Source organism: Uloborus diversus, chromosome 1 (assembly GCF_026930045.1).
Source record: "Uloborus diversus isolate 005 chromosome 1, Udiv.v.3.1, whole genome shotgun sequence".
In the NCBI taxonomy this organism is placed as follows: Eukaryota; Metazoa; Arthropoda; class Arachnida; order Araneae; family Uloboridae; genus Uloborus; species Uloborus diversus.
Genome location: NC_072731.1, coordinates 241,700,235 through 241,713,814, shown reverse-complemented (window position 1 = coordinate 241,713,814; position 13,580 = coordinate 241,700,235). Strand labels below are relative to the sequence as shown.

The window sequence follows — 13,580 nt, the reverse complement described above, 5'->3', positions numbered from 1 at the left end:
AACTTGAGAATTTGTTTTATGATTATAATATATTTAGAAAAGATAAAATGGTTGGAACTTCCAAGAAGAAATTATTAGAAATAATTACAAGCATTTCTAATTTTAAACTTGCGAGGAAGAAGTTGGTACTCCTAACAGCAAACGAACATGTCCACGTCTTCCAAGAAACCGGATGTTTTTTTCCTCATCTATCATTGGTCGAACAGTACGACGCTTCTTCAACTTATTTTTACACCGAACCATTTCCATGGGGTCTGGTTTATTTTCTTTCTAAACGTTTTATATTTGACGAACTCTCCTTCAGTCAAGCTTTTAATTTCATTGATCTGTGTACTTGATTGCATATTTTGTAATGTGCAGTAAACTCCCGATTATCCTCGGAATAGGGTGGCATGGTAACCGCGGATAATCCGAATAATAGTTAAAAAACGATACTACTGTATACAATACCTAAAAATATGAATAAACACTCACACATACATTTAAATTTTTGCTAAAAGCATTGCTACATTCAAGCTACTAACATTGAAGGTAAAAAATGTACATATGTAAAAGCTAAAAACGAACAATAACACAATCATAAGTTTAAAAAACATTCAAAGGTCGTTAAAAAAAATAGTGAAAAGACCCGCGGATAATCCGAGCCGCGGATAAACCAACCGCCGATAATCGGGGGTTTACTGTATTTTAAGATGCGTTTTGCATCTGAGGATTCAAAGGAAAATGAAGGGATTGGAAGAAGAAAACCAAATGATAGCTCGTAAAATGAACTTTTTACTACTGATAGAAAACAACTTCAACTCGCCATAATATTTAATGTGATTTTATCGAGAAAATATTGATTTAAACTTTTTTCGCAGAACACACGCTTTGACATGAATAAAGATTTTTATTGTGACGAAGAGTGTGTGATGTGATTTAATTTTTTACTCACGGTCTTACGTTTGCTAAAACAAAAATGAAACAATATCAAGAAAACATGCGACTTTCAATCGACTCCGCCCCCTATTAACAACGTCTCAAAAGCAAAACATGCGACTGTGTCGTTCGTTCAAATCATTTCGAGAAAAAACTTTTTTTTTGAATAAAATAATTGCTTCAAACTTAAGTAAAGAATGACGGGCAAACAACATGACTATCTCATACAAGCCTATATTTTATATATTTTTCTCTTTTTAGTCTGCAGTCAATCAATTATTTTGTTTTTGTCTGATTTTTGTTTTCAGTAAAGTTTTCTTCATACTTTAAATATACCTTTCTACAGCTCTGTCCAGTATTCTTATTTTTTACGGGACATATTTAAAAAAAAAAACTTCTTTAAACTTCTACGTAAAGTTATTACTATAAAACGAATCTTAACTTTTCTTTCTGCCCTTTAGATTAAGGGGATTCTGCATTAATAATGCTTGCTTGATTCTTGTCTTAAAACCAAAATGGTCCATCCTGTACCTTTTCGTAATTAGATCTACTTTTAATATGAGAATTTCATACTGCTTTAAAGGCCCGCCTGGCTTCTTTTTCTGCTTTTGTCAGTTTATTTTCTAACTCTTCATCACGAAAGACTGCTTTAATTTGTAGGGAAATAAAAAGAATTTCTTTCACCTTTGCCTCACTTGAATTTTTGAATGTCTTCCGGGAAAGCAAGAAAGCCCTTCATTCTGTATCCAGAGCTTTTGTTAAATTTTTCATTAACTGAATTTCATAAGCAATGGTTCGAAATATATAGAACTTCAAACGCGTTTTTCTCCATGATGCAATTTTTCCTGATTTTTTGCATTCAAACTCTTATAAGTCAAGAACTAATAACGATAAATTAATGAAATTTGGAGCATTTTTGTTTTCAAACAGTTTACTTCAACTTTTATTCGGCGAATTTGAAAAAAATCATTACTGCAAAAAATGGGATTTTTTTAAAAAAAGTATCTTCGAATTTTTCGAAATTTTTCTTCAAATATTTTTTATTTTTTACTGAATTAATATTTTTTAAAACGCCGAATAAAAATTAAAAACTCAGATAGTTGTGCATAATTATTTGAAAAAAAATTGAAAATTGACCAAAAATATTTTCAGTTTTAGCAATTTAAAGAAACCCGATTTTGTTTAAACAAATAAATTTAATTGAAATTGAAATTTTGTAAAAAATATTTATGTTATGATTTTGCTTACTAAATAGATGGTGAATCACTGCAAAAAATTTCAAAACTCTAAATTGTTTCATAAATTTCTTTTCAAAATGTGTCCCGGACCCCCTTAAAATCAGATGATTTTTCTTTGAATTATCTCGTAAGATGCGTTCATAAAATTTTAACCGACCTTGAATCGATTAACTGCAGGGTGTTTTTTTACTAGTAATGCATAATTTTGCTAAAGAATCACTATCCTTTTGCACTGTACCATGACGAAGAGAGATTATTTCAATCACATAGAATTGCAAAAGTACTGCAATCACGTCTCTTGTAATTGCAAAACCACCATTTACTCAATGCGGGTAAAGTTTTGAATTGCCGACTCTAAACAGCAGTCGCCACAGAGCATATCATGAAGTTGATAAAGATTTTTGGTTTTGATACCGTTGATTCTATCAATTTTTCTCTGTAAAAATGTAAACTTTTCTTTTACAGACTGTACAGTAAGATGTATCGACAGTTAGTTATGATCTAGAGCAGCGGTTCCCAACCCATGGGCCACGGTCCACAAGTGGGCCGCGAACAGCGTATTACTGAGCCGTGGACATGGGTCGAGAAGGTGAAATATCAAAATAAATCTTGGAGTCTTGATTTCTGTGTGTTTTTTTTTTTTTTTCTTTCTTTCTTTTTTTTTAATTCAGTTATTAGACGTACGTCACTCTGATTCAAGAACCCTGGCTCATAGCCAATAAGGATCTTTAAGATTTTTCGTATTTCTCATGGACCTTCCCCTATAATTGATGATGAAATCTAATGAATCAGAAACTCCTTTTTAAAGTAAATTGACAAAGAAAACAGTACATATTAGCTTCAAGTTAAAAATGCTCCTCCTTTGTTGAACGGGTATGACTAAACCAGTGAATTGAGACACTTGAGGGGTTTTTGACAACCTACCTACTTGAGTGAGACTTTTCATAGCATTTTTTTTATATATATTTTTATTATTTCTTTAATAATGTAGAAATGCATCGAATATAACGAGTTATTAGAGGCTAAAACTATCCAGTTTCTATCCAGATATCAACTCCCTCGCAGAGGAAAAATCTAATGCAGTTTTAACTTTGATGACTTTTACACTTAAGGACAGTTATTCGAGCAGATCCCCCCCCCCCCCAGAAAGTAAATTTTGGCTGTGCAAATAATATATAGTAGTTTGGGGGCCTCAATGGTGTTTTCTACAAAACTGGTGGGCAGCGCAACTAAAAAGGTTGGGAACCGCTGATCTAGAGTAAGGATGTTCAGCAGACTATGTCTATAGAATATTTATAAAGATTGAAATTAATCTTCTTAATTTCATAGTCGAATGCAAAAAATATAAAAACTTGCTCAGCTGCATAAACAAATAAAATATATTTCATTGAAATGACGTGTGTGAGCCACCACACACTAAACGGCATTGAAAGAACATAGAAGCGTGCCCCGGTGTTTAAAGGAAAAAAATCTCTTGGACAAACACAGCATGAGGTTTGACACAACGGCATCAGATATTGTTGTATCAGGCAAAGTAAAAGATCTCGTGATTTTGTATGTCAGTGTAGAAGGTCAACCTTTTTTTTTTTAATCTAGATGAATGATGAAAATTTAGATAAAATGGCTAGAATTGGAGGAAGTCGATCTTTCAGGGAATTTGATACCACAATCGCTACTGCAAGGTAATAGGACGATAAACACTCAAGGGTAAAAACGCTTCTGTTTCAAAAATAGTTGTACGATAATTTTCATCTTTGAAAATGAAACTCTTCCCAGTACTTATAGTCGTTGCTGTTGTTTTGGGGCAAGTAATTTCGTCAGAAGAGGACGAAGAAATGGAGGAAACATTGAAGTTTCTTAAAAATATATACTGTAGTAAGTACTCCCATTTTTTTTTCTTTAACTTCCTTTTGCAAAAAAGGATGTATTGCATTCGCGAAAAAAATTTCACTGAAAAATCGGCCTTAATTTCCATTTTGCTCACCGCTGAACAAATGTTTAGTTTGTTTTTTTTTTCGATTCGACCAGGATATATGCTTAGAAACGTACAGACACCCGAAATACCCATTTTGACTATCCCCGAGTTAATTACAACGAGTTTTCTCGTGACGTTCGTATGTACGTATGTATGTGCGTAGCTATGTGCGGATGTGTGTATGTGTGTATGTACGTATTTATCTCGCATAACTCAAAAACGGTATGTCCTAGAAAGTTGATATTTGGTACGTAGACTCCCAGTGGTGTCTAGTTGTGCACACCTTCCCTTTTGGTTGCATTCGGATGTTCCTAAGGGTGAATTTTACACCTTTTTTTTTTCCACCTTCAGCTCAGTCACTGCTATGCCGGGCTGACGAGTGCTAATAAGCACGAAACTGCAATCCTCGGCTGGAATTGACTGAGCTGGCGGTGTGTATTTCAAATATTTTTCTTATTTAGAAAATACGTTTTTTTTTCCACATCAAAAAGGTTAACTTGTCGCCCCTATTCAGTGCACCGCCCCTTCAGTGGCGTAGCTAGGATGGGGCGGACCACCCCACCCTAGCTACGCCACTGAAGTTCGGATATACAGTTTGATACAGAAAAAATATAAAAGGCATTAATATAAGGATCTAAACTTTAAACGAGCTTTACTCAAAACTTCAAAACGTCAACTTACATCCCTTTGCCTCTTACTGCCTCAATTGGCCAAGGTTGATGTTGAAATGACATACTTCTTGGGGAGGTTCATTTTCAGCTATCATTGTTATGGTAATAAACACATGTGACATTTTGCATTGACATGATAAATATGAGTAATACAATGTTAACACAATAGTTTCTTAAAATTGAGTTACGCGTTGTATGGGTTCAAGTTAAGGACAAGGCCTATGTTGGCCAAAATTACCAACTTCGATAGCTCTAAGCCAAAAAATGCACTTAACACCTTGTGCAAAAAAAAAAACACCTTTATTAGAGACACTCTGGCGCTGCAAAACAAGCACATTACACTCAAAAAACAGAACCTATTTCTGACTGAATTAACTTTCAGTTATAAACTTGGCCGCGTAGCGGCGGTTACAGCATTATATGATAATTTGCATAAACAGCCTACATAAAACAAATAATCTTTGGTGATACAAAAATAGTGTCTAGGGCAGCTCTGAAGAGTTGAGCTATGTCCTTGACAACTTTTACCTCATTTTGGGAAGGATAATTGGTTTGAGTTGAGTTGGATTAATTTCGTTGTAGTTTTGCGAAAGCACTCCAACTGAAATCCACGTCAATAACGCGTTCCCTTTTTACTTAACTTCTCAAAAAGAGGTAAACATTGTCATAGTTCAACATCAGAACCGTACTACAGGGGAATCGTTTAATAAATGAAGATAGACATGGTAAACATTAATTTTGAAGGAAAGGATTCTGGATGTGGACTTCATAGTCCTGAAATGAATGTCAGCGAAATCACTGGGAAACGATCTAGAAGAGCAATAAAAGAAGGTTTCACGATTCAGCTCTTAAGGGAGAAATTGATTTACTAAGTTTAGCGATTAGCCGTGAAAAACTATACATACAGTAATCCAAAAGGATATCAACTTCAGTTGACGCGAATCTAACTTGGCAGAGCGGTAATACCAAGAAGTCGGACCTTCTTATCCTCTACTTTTCACCAGGTTAAGTTTGCCCCAATTATAGTAGGTTGGAATTCTTACTATGAATCGTCTGAACATGATGATGGTTGTACAGTAAATGAAGAGCATGCGGCTTGACCACGAAGAGATGGCAGATGAACTGGAAGGGGAAACAGTATTCTCCTTTTTTTTTAACAGATAGCATTAGTGAGAAAGCGCAAGCAGTTAAGATTTTACTACTCGTGCGATCTCGCTGATCCTTCCTTTTACAAAACGAAGTGGTTGGTTTCCTTTTCCAGTTTTGCCACCATCTCTCCGTGACCAAGCTGCATTGAAAATAATATTGAATCCTGTTGTCTGACTAAAAGGTGAAATATATAAAACGCTTCATTGTCCCCCAGAAATACAGGAATGGTGAAGCGGAGATAAGGCAGTTTTTGCTGGACAGGGGGTGTCATTTTCTGTTCGTTTTCGTGGTAGATCAGCAGCTCTATTTTGGTTCAAAATCTTTTTCTTTTCTTTAATCACAAATGAGTTTGTTTGCGCATTTATTATTCTCAAATATTGAGGGGGACTTTTGAAGAGTTCAAAATATTGAGGGGGACGTGTCCCCCCTGTCCCCCGTGCTAACGACGCCCGTGAAGTGGATGACTGAAAACATGTTATACGACTCGATGAGACACATTTTCAGCTGAACCACGTCACAACATAAAATTCTTCCTTGATTAACAACACGCTCATTATGGCATTCTTACTGGAGTAATTTATGTTAAACTTTACTGAAAGTTTTTTGGTAGTTTCGTTTTTTTCCCCCTCTGTAAGTGAATTTTAATACATTGATTTTTTTTTCGAATTTAGATGAAAATATGGCAGAAATAAAAGACTATTTGGTTGAATGTATAAAAGTTTACGAAGATTCAATGGTGAGTAGAGATTGTAAGAACTTTTTTTTTTTTAGCGAAAAAGCTTTTTTCTTCACATCTAGCTAATTGAGGAATAAATTTAAGCCTTTTCTGTAATTTAATTTCAGCATACAGATGTTACGCTTGAGTGTCATCCGGATTGGGAAGAGTATAAACTTGAGACTGCGATACAGTATATTTGCGAAACTGATGATGAAGAATTATTGAAGGTAATATCTATCCATCCATCTATCTACATCGGTTCCGAAACAGTGGTTCGCGAACCTCTGGGAATTCACGAGATGTATAAAAGGAGTTCGCGGGAATAATATTATAATGAAGTAATTTTAACATGCTTGTTGAGTGTTTGTTATTCGTCGTTTATTCATTTGTTTCTTATTCCATCCAGCCCTTGACGAAAGGTTTTAAGTCATCAAAGATCACCAGATGAGAACAAGTTGTTATAGCCCGTCTTCGTATTGATCACACTAGATTTACTCAGAGACATTTGATTTAGACACCTCTTATGTCTGTTATAGACATGCCTTGTGTCAGAAAAATACTTTTTAAATTTTATTACCATTTTGGACAACTTTTCCATCTGAAAAAGGATAAATACAAAAGCAAATTAACTGCTGAACTTAATGTAAAACTGGCAGATATTTGAGTCATGCTCCCATGAAGATTTTTGTCAAAGTTGACTGAATAGCAATGAATAATAATCACTGGGCTAGTTCTTTGTTGAATTTGTTTTGAATTCATTTTCTAAATATTAGTTTAGTTTGTAGAAACATTTGTGCTTTTATATTTTGTAATTATGTGTTTGTTTTGTCATTATCAATTGAGCAATAATACTAAAAAAAAATCTCGCAAATTTTATTGTGTGCTTGATTCGTTTTTGTTTTTTTGCTTGCTACTTATTATTCACAAGGGGTTCGCCCGTTTTAGAGCCATTTCTATAATTGCCTAAGAAAATTTTGAATTCAGATTTTGGAAGGTGTTCACGAAGAAAAAAAGGCTGGAAACCGCCAGTCTAGGGTATCATTTAACGAAAGTTTTTCCATGTCCAACCCCAGTGTATGGCACTTAAAAAGTAATTTCTAAAATTTTCTTTTACAGACAGCAAAATGTGAACAAGACTCACTGATGAAGTCTGAAAAAGTAAGTAGGTTTTCAAGAAATAATTAAATGATATTAACCGATGTCATGTAATAAAAAAACAATGTAATTTCTACAAACGTTAACTTTTAGCTTTGCAAACTTTAATCAAAGGTAATGCACTAAAAATAAAACGGAAACTCAGTAATTGACTGAATTTTCGTGGCTGTTCTTTCCGAAGTGACGCTAGCTTAATGAATGAATTCATGCCAATTTCAAGATCAACAAAATGTTACTCGCAAACTTCTTGCGTGTGCCAGTGTGTTAAAATCTTAACGTAAGTTTATGCTTCCAATAGATAGAAAAATCCATAGGCATTTTTCCCAGCGCTGCGCCTGAGGAGTACGAATTGTTTATTGCGCAACGAAGACATTTAGAACAGATAAATAATATTAGTTATTGTGATACAGTAAAACCTGTCAAGTTGACTACCCTTGTAAGTTGACCACCTGCTGTCTAAGTTAACCGCTTTTTTCAGGCACGGAATTAGCCCTATATCAAATAAATCAACCTCTGTAAGTTGACCACCTATTTAGGTTGACCACTTAAGTTGTGCACCGCAAGTGGTCAATTTACACAGGTTCCATTGTCATAAGTTACTGTAAGACCAATAGTAATTTTAATGTGCGCCTTACTTATACTGGTGTTGTCGAATTTAATACAGTCGAGTCCCGAGGGATGCGTTCCAAGACTCCTCGCGTAAGTCGAAATTTCGCGTTGTGCAAAAATATATGTATACAAACTTTTTAAAGCATACCAAATACTTTTACGCACTTATAAACATCCCTCAAACAGCTCTAAAGCATTCCTTAGCCATACACTACAGTTTCTTGTATAAAGAACTGATCTTTTAATGCATTTAAAATAAAAAACACTTGTTCAACATGAAATATTTTAAGATGCACAAAATGAATGACTAATGGGGATGAAAGACAAAATAAAGCACGGTTCGCACAGCATGTAGTAAAATTAAACTGATGCACTATAATAGTACAGTAGATACAGTAACGCTGATCTCTTTATTAATCCTCAATACAAGAGCAGCTTCCATTGTACGTATGGAAGAGTCACTCATACTTATTGTCGCGCTACCGTTGACGTTTTGTAGTTGTTTAAGCATATCGAGAATCTTAGCCTTTTTTTCTTTTTTTTTTAATCAGAAACTTTCTTTTTCTTCCCATCTTCACAAACTTTAGATGAAGGTGACACTAAGGTGCCATTATATTTCATCAACTTTTATATTTAGAATGAAAAAAAAAAAAAAAAAAAGATGCTGAGTGGTTATTTGAACCACTAGATTAGTTTGGTGTGGGAACTTTAGCTGTCAGTGATGCTTAAATGGATGTAATAACATTCATGAAATCAATATTTAGTTGCCAATAACGAAGCTGATACTTCCTTCCAAACAAGTTCGTCTTGTGGGCGAAAAATTCGCGTTCGTTCTAAAATTTGCTACTCGTGAAAAATTCACGTTATAGCCATTTCGCGTAGGTCGAATTGCGTTGTAGCGGGAGTCGACTGTATGAATTTACCGTTACTGTCATACCACCCTATGGGTTGACTATGTCAAAAATTTATTTATTTCTGGCTGTTTTTCGAATCAGCGTTTCTCAGCCTATCTCTGATATTCAAAACAAGACAAAAAAAAACCCCTGTAAATATGCCCATATTTTACAGTGTAACTAATCTTTTGTGCCACCAATGGTTGACACTAACTTTAACTTGATTCCTTTCATTGAATGAAGATAAACATTTCAAATCATTTTCTAACTAAACAGGTCTTGCAATTGAGATTGGATCAGGTCAGTCATTTACGGGGGGTCAATGAAGTCTAAAAAAGCCAAGGAGTCAACTGTCCCTCTGCCTTTGAAAAGTTGACGCTTTTATTACATAAGCGAGCGAATTTTTTTGCTGATTTCTGGTAAAACTCCCCCCTCTTTTCCGGGACATCATAAGACATCGAACACTGCTAGTTTGAAAATAGTTTCTGCATTTACTTTTCCTGATTTATTGTTTTCAGTTTTTTTCACCGATTATATTATACTTCCAGAAAGAAGAAATTCTAGCTGCGGCTGAATTGACTATGGTAAGTAAACGAATAGTGAATAAGATTACGTGAATGTATTTTCATAGTAACCTTTAATGATGATCTCGTTGCAAAAAGTCGGATTAATTTACATCGTGATTATTAATTTCAAACTACGATTTTTGAATTTCCAAAGCATAACCAAGGAATAAGTATCATTAAGTCTATTATTTTTTGGTTGAGGCGAAATCAAGTCAAATAAAAAAAAAATTCCAAATTAATTTGAATTCTGAAATATTAAATTCAAATTATGTGTTTCGCAATCACGATTTGCGACAGGACTCTACTCATTGGAGTTATTGTTTCTAGAAACGGCTCCTGTCCTCCCCCCCAACCCTATCCCGCCTCCTGGGCGGTTATATGTGTGTGTGTAGGTGCGCGTCCGTGCATGTGTAGACTTGTGTGTGTGTGTGTAGACCTGTCTGTTTGCACGTAGGCGTGTGTGTATGTGTGTAAAGGCATGTGTGTGTATGAGCGTGCGTGTGTCTAGGACATGGACGCCATCGACCAGGAGAAGCGGCTACCGGGGGACAGTCGTGCCTGCAGAGGCCGGTGTGCGGTAGTGCTGCAGAGGATCCTGGTACAAGCTGAAAAAGGAACCACAACATCAAAGACGGTCGAGTGAGAACAATAAGCAATCGTGATTGCTCAATAACTCGCTAGAATATTTCTCATAAACATTTTAATTTGCAGGATTTAAGTGAAAAAATACTTTTGCTATTTTCACATTGATTTTAAAAATTTGTTTTTGTGAAGGTAGATCGCTAAAGCCAGAAGTCAGATATTGTGCATACTTTGGCTAAACAATTTCTAAAAGAAATGCCCCAGTTTCTAGAAATATGAAAGCTGCGATATTGATAAAGCGATAGAATTTGCCGCTGGCTATCAATAAGTATGAAGCAATGTTAAAATTTATTATTATTTTTTTTTCAGTTTTAATAAATATCATTTATTGACTATCTTTTATCGAATGTCATTTATCAATAAGAAAAAGCATTTATCGACGAGTGATACCAAAGTTATTAATTCACATTCGCAAATAAATTTTAAAATTGATATCTAACTTAAATGTTTTAAAATGAATCACAAAGTATTTCAGTGACTTCAAATTTCATTTATAAGTATATCTCCACATAACAACTTTGCTTTTACACAATCGCAACATATGATTTACTGAATGACGACCGTGGCTAAAACTATCACCGAAATTGGTAAGATATTTGAAATATATTTGAAAAGTCAAAATGGAAATAAAAAAATAAATAATAATAATAAAAAATCTTAGAACGTACTATAAAGTACATAAATTATGTACTTTTTTGCCCAAAAAGTTAAGTTTTATAATGATCAGTGATCATCATATTTTTGATCATTGAATTTTTAAAAAGTCTACTCCTTGCTCAATCATTTTTCAGACATTTAAAGCATACAAAAGCTTTATTACAGTATTGGAGGGAATTTGAAAATTGTAGTTCGTATAGTTGAAACTTTTTTCCTGTCAACGTAAACTGATTCGACAGTATAAATTTTTGCATAAATATTCCAGGCTTGCTTCAAGAAAAAAATGGATGCGATGGAAGAACAAGGCTCCAATTCGAAGTAACTTAGGAGGTATTGCTCTAAGTTTTAATTCGAAGTAAACGAAATTGTCTTAGTGTTTGTATATAATTTTCCACATATTGTGTCAAATGATGCGAATAAAGTTTGAAAACCAGTGTAACAATCTTAATGAGTATTTTTTGTCTCATTTCTGATGCATATTTTAATAAACGTTAACTTGTCAGCTTTCTTATTAAAAACTGGACGGACGTCCCCACAGCCTCTTTTAACTATGTAGTAGTTCATTATAGTCTACTCCGTCAGGAAAGAATACCACCGAGGATTACGATTATGATAATACAGGCAATTTTCAAAAACTGGTTGCTCGTATTGTATAGTTTGTAAGCCAAAAATTATTTTGTTTTTATAAAATGATAAAGTTTGTTATTAACACTTCAAATATTAATTGAGACCTTCTAATATTCGGTGCAGTATTTATTTAGATAGTATTAGGCTTATTTGTATTTTAAATATTTGTAACAATCAAGTACATGCGGAGCAAATTGAAATACTTATTTGTTTATTCACTCAATCATTTACTAAATCACTTAGTTGTTCATTTATTAATTTATTTACACTCCTTCATTTAGTAGTTTACTTATGAGTCCGTTCATTCATTTATTTTCTTATTCATTCACTTTTTACCACTCTTTAATTTTTCTTCAAATATTAATTTAGCTATTCATTTAATATTCGTTTATTATTAGTTTTTCGAAAAATGCAACAAGAAAATATACTATCAAGTATCAACTAAATGCCGGTCATTTGGTTTGTTAGCTTCTCGCAGGCCGGACCAAATCCATTCACGGGACGAATGTGACCCGCAGCCAGTAGGTTAGATACCACTATTGCATGCTATGCTAGCGCGTGTTTCTTCAATCTTTAGAAATAAGGAAGTAATTTCGCATATGTCACTTCCTCCAGATGAAAATTTGTAAACTGATTGTTAATATACAGTGCCCGTCGCTAATAAAATCACTGGATTATAAAATCAGCCGCTTTTTAAATTCAAATCTGGAAGAACAGAATCATTGCAATACCAAAACATGTTAAAACCATCTTTAATAAAATCACTATCGCCGTTTATAAAATCAAACTTTTGAACATCATACGTAAGATTTTTTAAGAAGCACCAAGAAGTGAAGGAATCGGTCTCAGAAGACGAGGAAATCTCAGAGTCAAATTTGCCTCTTAATTTTCAATAGATGTCGAAAGCGCTTGATAATGTACGATGCACTTTAGAACAAAGAGGAAAATATGTTGAATGTTACAAAACACTTTGCAAACTCTCAAACGATACTGAATCTTGGCTCTCCCAATTCTGCTAAGCAAACAACAACACATCTACATTTTAAGATCCTTGTGAAAATAATTATTAAAAAAAAATGCACCTCATGTTTAGTTAAAATGATAACTGCCTTTTGAAATACTTAAACAGAAATAAATGAAGTAATTCAATTTATTTTTAGAGTATTTAAACTTCAAAACTTTCATTTTTTGAATGCCGGATAATAAAATCAGCCGCTTTATAAAATTAAATATACCCCGAACGAATGTGATTTTAATAAGCGGCGGGCACTGTACTTCTCTAATTAATAAATAAAGTCAGCTGACAATAAGTCGAGGAAAAACTCGTCAGCTGGTGCATTGTAGTAGGAGATGGATGCTCCGCTTAACTCCTGTGTCATAACTGAATCGATTATTTCAGAAAGGGCGTAAGTCCTACGGGAATCCATTGGACTTACGCCCTTTCCGAAATAATCGATTCTACTTCCAATGTACCAGCTGACTATTCTTCCACCGGGGTACACTACAGCCAGCTGACTTGAGTATTATTCATAGTTGCATATAAACTGTCATCAGGTAAATTCTTAGCCGAGAGAAAAGGTTTTTTTTTTTTTTTTTGCATGTTCCACCTACCAGCTGACTCGTAACCCACCGCGTTAAGTCAGCTTTGTATTTTCCTTCGAGATATTTGTTTCAACTATAATTGACAAAGTTTCAGCCGGGAGGAAAGGATTGACTTTTTTATTTTTTAAACATGATTGAGTGGCCACCGGCGACCGCCCAT

General features: G+C 34.2%; 1 protein-coding gene across 1 annotated transcript; it reads left to right on the top strand.

Annotated features, from left to right (window-relative positions):
• The first annotated feature begins 3,807 nt into the window (after positions 1-3,807).
• Positions 3,808-11,619, top strand: LOC129226155 (uncharacterized). Its single transcript, XM_054860759.1, has 6 exons — positions 3,808-4,031; positions 6,623-6,687; positions 6,795-6,896; positions 7,786-7,827; positions 9,875-9,910; positions 11,457-11,619. Exons 1-6 carry the CDS (start codon positions 3,917-3,919, stop codon positions 11,511-11,513), a joined length of 417 nt encoding a protein of 138 aa, XP_054716734.1. The 5' UTR covers positions 3,808-3,916; the 3' UTR covers positions 11,514-11,619.
• The last annotated feature ends 1,961 nt before the right edge of the window (positions 11,620-13,580 follow it).

What these genes read in the sequence shown, in the direction of transcription:
- LOC129226155 (XM_054860759.1), top strand. Translation starts at nt 3,917, where the DNA reads ATGAAACTCTTCCCAGTACTTATAGTCGTTGCTGTTGTTTTGGGGCAA. An exon ending in TCTTAAAAATATATACTGTA is followed by an intron (nt 4,032 to 6,622) that starts GTAAGTACTCCC and finishes TTTCGAATTTAG; the next exon opens with ATGAAAATATGGCAGAAATA. An exon ending in AAGTTTACGAAGATTCAATG is followed by an intron (nt 6,688 to 6,794) that starts GTGAGTAGAGAT and finishes ATTTAATTTCAG; the next exon opens with CATACAGATGTTACGCTTGA.